At 37.3% G+C, this 9106-nt stretch overlaps 1 protein-coding gene across 1 annotated transcript; it reads right to left on the reverse strand.

Annotated features, from left to right (window-relative positions):
* Positions 1-6660: 6660 nt before the first annotated feature.
* On the reverse strand, positions 6661-7599 carry LOC122482835 (olfactory receptor 5AN1-like). The gene has a single exon (XM_043579128.1). The coding sequence runs from the start codon at positions 7597-7599 to the stop codon at positions 6661-6663; it is 939 nt and encodes a 312-aa protein (XP_043435063.1).
* Between the last annotated feature and the right edge of the window lie 1507 nt (positions 7600-9106).

Genomic DNA, 9106 nt, shown 5'->3' on the forward strand with positions numbered 1-9106 from the left:
AACTGGTGCAGCCACTCTGGAAAACAGTGTGGAAGTTCCTCAGAAAATTAAAAATAGACCTATCCTATGACCCAGCAGTAGCACTGCTAGGAATTTACCCAAGGGATACAAGAGCACTGATGCATAGGGGCACTTGTACCCCAATGTTTATAGCAGCACTCTCAACAATAGCCAAATTATGGAAAGAGTTTAAATGTCCATCAACTGATGAATGGATAAAGAAATTGTGGTTTATATACACAATGGAGTACTACGTGGCAATGAGAAAGAATGAAATATGGCCCTTTGTAGCAAGGTGGATGGAACTGGAGAGTGTGATGCTAAATGAAATAAGCCATACAGAGAAAGACAGATACCATATGTTTTCACTCTTATGTGGATCCTGAGAAACTTAACAGAAACCCATGGGGGAGGGGAAGGAAAAAAATAAAAAGAGGTTAGAGTGGGAAAGAGCCAAAGCATAAGACACTCTTAAAAACTGAGAACAGGGGCACCTGGGTCGCTCAGTCGGTTAAGCGGCCAACCTCCGCTCGGGTCATGATCTCGCGGTCCGTGAGTTTGATCCCCGCGTTGGGCTCTGTGCTGACAGCTCAGAACCTGGAGCCTGTTTCAGATTCTGTGTCTCCCTCTCTCTCTGACCCTCCCCCGTTCATGGTCTGTCTCTGTCTCAAAAATAAATAAATGTTAAAAAAAACAAAAATGAGAACAAACTGAGGGTTGATGGGGGGTGGGAGGGAGGGGAGGGGAGGTGATGGGTATTGAAGAGGGCATCTTTTGGGTGTTGTATGGAAACCAATTTGACAAAAAGTTTCATATATTAAAAATATATATTAAAATATATATTATTATATATATATTATATATATATTAAAATAAAGAAACAAAAGATATATTAAAATAAAGAAACAAAGAAAGAAACAAGGAAAGCAGGGCAGCTATACTCATATCAGACAAAGTAGACTACACGCCAAAAATGGAAATAAGAGACAAAGAAGGTCACTATATAATGATAAAGGGGTCAATTCATTAAGAACATGAATATATGCACCCAATATCAGAGTTCCAATATATATAAGCAAAAATGAACAGATCTGAAGGGAGAGATAAACAGCAATACAATAAGAGTAAATAAGAGTAAAAGACTTCAATACCCCACTATCAGCAATAGATAGATCATGCAAGCAGAAAATCAACATGGAAATGTTGGACAAAACCAAACAGTAAGCCAGATGTCTTGAACAAACATTTATAGAACATTCTATCCAACAGCACCAGAATACACATTCTTCTTAACCACACACTGAAAATTCTTCAAGATAAATCATATGACAGGACACAAACCAAGTCTTTACAAATTCAAGACTGAAATCATGCCAAGTATCTTTCCCACATGCATTGTTATGAAACTAGAAATCAACAAGAGGAAAGCTGGAAAAATGACAAGCATGTGAACACTAAACACATTCCTGAACAACTAATGGGTCAAAGAGGAAATCAAAATAGTAACCAAAAAATACCTCAAAAACAAATGAAAATGTCAACACAACACAGGAAAACCTAAGTGATGCTACAAAAGCAGTTCTAAGGGGGAAGTTTACAGTGAAAATTGCATATATCAAGGAATTAAAAAGATTTCAGATAAATAACCTAACTTTTGACCTCATAGAAGTAGAAAAAGAAGTACAAATATAGCCAGTGCTAGCAGAATAAAGGAAATAACAAATAGTAGAAACAAATGGGATAAAGATCAGAAAAGCAATAGAAAAATATCAGTGAAACTAAAGCTGGGGTTTTTAAAGAATAAACAAAGTGATAAATCTTTACCTAGACTAAAAAAAAAAAAAGAGAGGAGGGGTGCCTTGGTGGCTCAGTCGGTTGAGTGACTTCGGCCCAGGTCATGATCTCGCGGTCTGTGAGTTCGAGCCCCGTGTCGGGCTCTGTGCTGACAGCTCAGAGCCTGGAGCCTGTTTCAGATTCGGTGTCTCCCTCTCTCTCTGCCCCTCCCCCGCTCATATTCTGTCTCTCTCTCTCTCTCTCTCTCTCTGTCAAAAATAAAACATAAACATAAAAAAATTACAGAAATTCTATGAAATTATTTAAAAAAAAAGAAAAGAGAGGAATAATCCTATAACCTTAACCCTAAACCTCATTTTATGATCGCAACATTATGCTGATACTAAAGAGTGATAAGAACACTACATGAAAATTATATACCAATGTCCCTGATGAATACAGACGCAAAAATTCATAATAAAATATCAGCAAGTCAAAATCATTAAGGGATCATCTACCATGACTAAATGAATATTGTCCCTACAAGGATAGTTCAACATACACAAAGCCACAAATATGATGCACCACGTTAATATAAGATAAAAAGCATATCATCTCAAAGATGCAGAAAAAGCGTTTGAAAAAATACAACATCCTTTTTTAAATAGTCAACACTTTGGGTATAGAAGGAACTGACCTAAACATAATAAAGCCAGAAATGAGACATCCACACTTAACATCACTCAACAATGGAAGGTTAAAATCATTTCCAAGATCAAGAGCAAGACAAGAGTGTCCATTCTCACCATGCTTATACAACATAGTACTGGAAGCCGTAGTTAGAATAATTAGGCAAGATAAAGAGGTAAAAGGCATCTAAATCAGAAAGGAAGAAATAAAACTGTCATTACTGCAGATGATATATTCTTATATCTAGAAAGTCGTAAAGACTCAACCAAAAATCTATTGGAACTAAAGAAATTCAGTAAACTTGCAGTACTTAGAATCAACATACAGAAAGCAGTTGCATTTCTATACACTAACAATGAAACACCTGAAAAAGAAGTAAAAAATATTATACCATTCACAGTAACATTAAAAACAATAAAATGCTTAGGAATAAATTTAACCAAGGAAGTAAAAGATCTGTACTATTAAAACTAAAATACATTGAAGAAATTAGAGAACACACCAAAAAAATGGAAACATATCCCATGTTCATGAACCGAAATTAATATTCTTCAAATGTCCATACTACCCAAAGTCATCAATAGACTGAAGAAAATCTCCATCAAAATTACAATGACATTTTTTACCAAAACAGAAAAAATACTAAAATTTGTGTGACACTTCAAAAGACCTAAGCCAAAGGAATCTTGAGAAAGAACAAAGGTGGAAGCATCACACTCCTGATTCCAAACTATACTACAAAGCTATACTAAACACAAGTATGAGTCTGTCATTAAAATAGACACATAGTGGGGAGCCTGGGTGGGTCGGTCGGTTAAGCATTGGCCTTCGGCTCAGGTCATGATCTTGCGGTTTGTGAGTTCAAGCCCCATATTTGGCTCTGTGCTGACAGCTCAGAGCCTGCAGCCTGCTTCGGATTCTGTGTCTCTCCCTCTCTCTGCCCCTCCCATGATCATGCTCTGTCTCTCAATAATAAATAAACATTTTAAATGTTAAAAAAAAATAGACACATAGGTCAGTAGAATAAAATAGAATTGGGGCGCCTGGGTGGCGCAGTTGGTTGGGCGTCCGACTTCAGCCAGGTCACGATCTCGCGGTCCGTGAGTTCGAGCCCCGCGTCAGGCTCTGGGCTGATGGCTCGGAGCCTGGAGCCTGTTTCCGATTCTGTGTCTCCCTCTCTCTCTGCCCCTCCCCCGTTCATGCTGTCTCTCTCTGTCCCAAAAATAAATAAAAAACATTGAAAAAAAATTAAAAAAAAAAAATAGAATTGAGAAATCAACTCCCACCTACATGTCAACTACTGTTTAACAAGGGAGCCAAGAATACTCAGTCAGGAAAGAACAGTCTCTTTAATAAATGGTTTTGTAAAACCTGGATTATCAAATGTGTAATAATAAAACTGGACCAATACCTTTTACCACTCACAAAAATTAACCCTAAATGGATTAAAGATAGGAATATAAGACCTGAAACCATAAAACTCCTAGAAGAAAAGATAGGGAACAAGGTCCTTGACACTGGTCTTAAAAACGATTTTTTAGATCTCACACCAAAAGCATAATCAACAAAAGCAAAAGTCAACAAGTGCAGCTACATCAAACTAAAAAGCCTCTGCACAGCAAGAGAACAATTAACAAAATCAGAAGGCAACTTATCTGTAAACCATATACTTAAAAATATTTACCAACCACGTATCTCAGATAGGGGTTAATATCCAATATATAAAAAGAACTCATACAACTCAAAAACAAAACAATCTGATTAAAAAATGTGTAGAGGAACCAAATAGATGTTTTTCTTAGAAGACACCCAATTGGCCAACAGGTACATTAAAAAAATATCCAACATCACTAATCATCAAGGAAATGCATATCCAAACCAGAATGAAATATCAACTCACACCTGTTAAAATGACTATCATCATAACAAGAGATCATAAGTGGTGGTGAGGATTTAAAGAAAAGGGAACACCTGTACACTACTGGTGGAAAGGTAACTTGGTTTAGCCACTATTAAAAACAGTATGGATATTCCTGAAAAGATTAAAGAACTACCATAGGATCCAGCAACCCCACTTCTGGGTATACACTCAACAGAAATAAAAACAGGATACCAAAAAGATAATCTCCACGCCCGTGTTCATTGCAGCATTATTCATAATAGGCAATATATGGAATGACAAAGAATTATAAAGAAGACATGGTGTTGACACACAGCACAGTGGAATATTACTCAACTACGACAGTGAAGGAAATCTTGCCATTTGAGACAACATGAATGGACCCTGATGGCATTATGCCAAGTGACATAAGTCAGACAAAGACATAAACTGTATGATAGCACTAATATCATACAGAGTCAAAAAGCCAAACCCATTGAAACAGAGAATCCAATGGTGGTTACCAGGACCTGGAGAGCAAGGAAATAGGAGAGATATTTTTTGAAAGGGTATAACCTTGCAACTAAAAGATAAATAAATATGGAAATCTAATGCACAGCATAATGATTATGAGGTGCGCCTCCTACTGAAGCCCTCATGGTTCCTTAGGAGCCTTCTCATACATCATTACACACTTTTAAAGAACAATGCTTCAAAGAACATACCTAAGCTTGCACAGTGGGGAAGGGCAGCACACCTCTTTTATTCACACTGCACTACTTCCTTGGTATGGGGTAAGACCTCACATTCTCTCCCAGAGATTCAATGATTCCCCTTCTCTCAATCCCATCCATTTGCAAACTCGTGAAAAATTTGGCAAAGGCTTCAAATGCCTCTTCATTTATAATCTTTAATTAAAGAGAACAATTATGTGACTCATCAGAATTAGGACCTCCCCCCCAAACAGCAATGAGAACCCAATGAATCTCCAAGGTTAAAATGTCATTGTAATGACATATGTTTTATATCAGTTGGTTCAAGTCTGAGCAATCTGGCAAATCAGCAGCCAGTATTGTTACACATCTTGTTCCCTTTTCAAACAGATCACAAGAACCAAAAGCTTTATGTTCTACTTTACACAAAGAAAACTGGCCAAAGTTAAAAACCCTGCCTCTCCCACTATTATTTCTTCTCTGGCTCTTGAGGCTTCCTAGAAAATATCAGCATTAGAGTAACTCTAACCATCTACTCCACATATTATATCACCCCATACAACACCAAAAATCTCTAGGACATAAAATGTTTAACATAGAAAATAAAAAGAATATATATCAGCTTTCCATATTTGTTCTTAGTCTGCAATATTTATAATTCAGTAACTCTATTCCTACAATGGATTTTCACACAAGTCTCCTCACACCAAACATAAACAGATGCTTGAAATATCAGAAATGATTTGAGAGTGTGAAACACTGGCTATGTCAGACAACGGCAAATTTTCCACATTTAATGGGAGAAAGAGGCTTGAGTCCCACAATATAAAAAACTGATATTGGCTATGACATGGGTTTTGAACATCATCTTCCATCAGAAATCCCCACTGAAACTAGAAGCAAGAAACTAAACCATCAGACTCCTAAGAAATGGTAAGGAAGGGACCACATCCTTCATTCCCATCCTCTTTATGATTCAAATCACCTTTTCCTTCAGAAGATTATAGCTGGTAGAGACTGGGATGTGACCAAATTTATGGGATGATTAGCTCTGAAAGAGGCCTTAGACAAACAGTAGCTATATCAGACTCTTCCCAGGAGACACAACCAGGCTAATCGTATAGCTTTATTTCTGTTCAAAGGCACATCCTCTCTCTCCATTTATTCCCACTATGGCAGAAACACACAACAAACATCAATCACCATCATGTCTGGATTACGCCACATCAAAATATTTGGGACACAAGTTCTCCACATTCTTGGGGGCCTCTGTCAGATATCAGTCCTTTACGATCAGAGGTCTGAGACTGAGCAGGGCTCAATCTCCAAAGCAAAAGGAACTAACGAGTTTCTAAACCTTAACATTTTACAAATACTTGCAGATTATTTATAAATGATGATGACATTCCCCATGTACAGTGAAAGTATGAACCTCCTCAGGACTTAAAGACATTGTGTTTGTGTGGAATCAAGTCACCGTCAGTCCATTTGGCATATTAATCTGTGTCAAACTAAGCTTTCTTTATACAAAGGCGATATTATAGTCCATTTATTTGCATATTCTTAGGAGTTAAGCTTTCTGATAGGACAAATCTGGACAGAACCTCAGCAGTACCATCTCTTCTTCTGTAAACTCCTCAAGGCATCTTTGATTTCCTTGTTCCTCAGACTGTAAATCAAAGGATTCAACATGGGGATGGCCACAGTGTAGAATACTGATGCAAATCTGTCAAAGCTGGAGGAACCGCCAGAGCTGGAACTCAAATAGACAAAGACACTCGAGATATAAAAAAGGGAAACTGCTGTTAGATGAGAAGCACAGGTGTTGAAAGCCTTGGACCTGCCTTTAGCTGAAGTGATCTTCATGACGGAGATGACAATATAACAGTAGGATACCATGATAATGAGAGCATTAATTACCCCAAAGATCATTGTTACTATAGCAAGCAATAGCTGTACAAAGAAAATGTCAGTGCAGGACAGGACTAACAACTGGGGTATGTCACAGAAGAAGTGGTTGATGACATTAGGGCCACAGAAGTGAAGATGAAGTATGGCACACAATTGGGATACAGAACCAGAGAGTCCAGCCAGATAGGACCCCAGCACCATCCGAATACAGAGGGTGGGTGACATGACTGATGAATACAGAAGAGGATTACAAATGGCGGCATATCGGTCATAAGCCATGGCTGTCATGAGACAAGACTCACTCAGTCCCATGATTGAAAAAACAAAGTATTGAACGGCGCAACCCACAAAGGTGATAGTCTGCTGCTCTTGGAAAAAGCTGGAGAGCATCTTGGGGGCTGTGGAGGTCACATAGCAGATATCCATGAAGGACAGATTACTGAGGAAGAAGTACATGGGTGTGTGGAGGTGACAGTCCATCCTTATTAAGATGATGAGGCACAAGTTCCAAGTCAGAGTCATAATGTAGATGAGCAGAAATACAACAAAGAGCACTGCTAGGATTCTGGGGAAATCAGAGAATCCCAAAAGGATGAAATAAGTGACCTCTGTAATATTTCCTCCCCCAGTCATTGGCTTGGTGCTTCTAGAATCAGAAAAGAGAGAAGAGAATGCACTGCTGAAATCTCATTCAAATTAAAGAGATATTTTCAAATTTGACTGAAAACTTAACAGAAATTCTGTGGTTACTACAGAGATCAGTCATTGAAAGTTTTTTTTAAGCCTTTGAAAATTCATTATATAAGTGCAGCTTTGTAAGAGCATAAGGGTCATCACTGCAGATTAAAACTGAAATAGCCCTTCAGTCCCAGATAGCCATCTAGATAAATTTTTTAAATTTCTTCTTTTACCCTTAAGAAAAGTTATTTTTGATGTTTATAACAATTTTACAAACTTTTATGTAAATTTTTTGATATATCATCTTCTAACTGGCCCAGAAAACTATATCGTAACTTGACTTTGATAATATTTTCTCAAGGCATAGCTTAAATGCCCAATAAAGTTATGGAAGAAGTCTCTTGGGAAGTCTTCATACTAAGTACACCAAAGGGAAGCCAGCATAGCTCATTACTGACCCCAACAATTTTTTCAATCTTAGGGTATTTTACTACTTGAAAACAGCATGGTACTGTGGTTAAAGGTTCAGACTTTGGAGTTTTGTCTGATACCTTCTCATTTTATGAGCTCGCCCCCATAGCTTACACACTAAGACTGATTTGCTCCCAATAAAATGAGAACATCAAGAGCCCCTGGACTATAAGATTACTAGGAGAGTTACAGGAAAATTCATGGGGAGGCCCAGCATACAATGCTGTACAAAGTAACTGTTGAACAGGTGTTGGCTATTATTATCATGGATGGCTTACAGATAGCCATGAGTGACAGCTGTACCCATGGATAGGACTGTCAATGGTGCTAGAGCTGTATGGGTTAATTTGAGATATTTCCTGAGACATCACTGGTCTTGTAGACTGTCAGGAATCAATGCCTCTAGGCAGATTCAGATTCAGATCTCATGTAGAAGCAAATCAATCACCTGCAGCCATGAAGACACGAACCACATAAACAATTTTCTATTTAGTTTGAGTTAATTACACTGGGTCAATTGACAACCACCATCAAGCTATGTAGGGCCTTGATGCAGAGAAAAAGTAGTTTCAATTACCAAGTACTGCATAGCTCATAGCTATAGCTCATAATGTTTTATTGATATAGTCACCATGTTAGAGCTTACTAACAGATTCATAATAGATTGCAGCTATGGCCTGTGCTCCATAAACAAACTGTCCTTCCTTGAGATGAAAGAGTAAATCAATGAGACAAACTAAGAAATTTTTGAAAAAAAAGATTAATAATTAAAAAGACATGAACTTTCATATATTAAAAAGTATTATACACACTGATAACTCACTATTCTTACAAAACATACGTGTCAGAAGAATATATAGAAATCTCAGAAAAATTTAAATACTGGTAAGAATTTAATATATGATAATAGTATTTTAAATTGATAAAGGATAAACTTTTGACATAAATTTATATAATCTAAGTAGGCAGAAAAATTTCTGAAATATAGCAT

The sequence above is a fragment of the Prionailurus bengalensis genome, chromosome D1 (assembly GCF_016509475.1).
Source record: "Prionailurus bengalensis isolate Pbe53 chromosome D1, Fcat_Pben_1.1_paternal_pri, whole genome shotgun sequence".
NCBI lineage: Eukaryota > Metazoa > Chordata > Mammalia > Carnivora > Felidae > Prionailurus > Prionailurus bengalensis.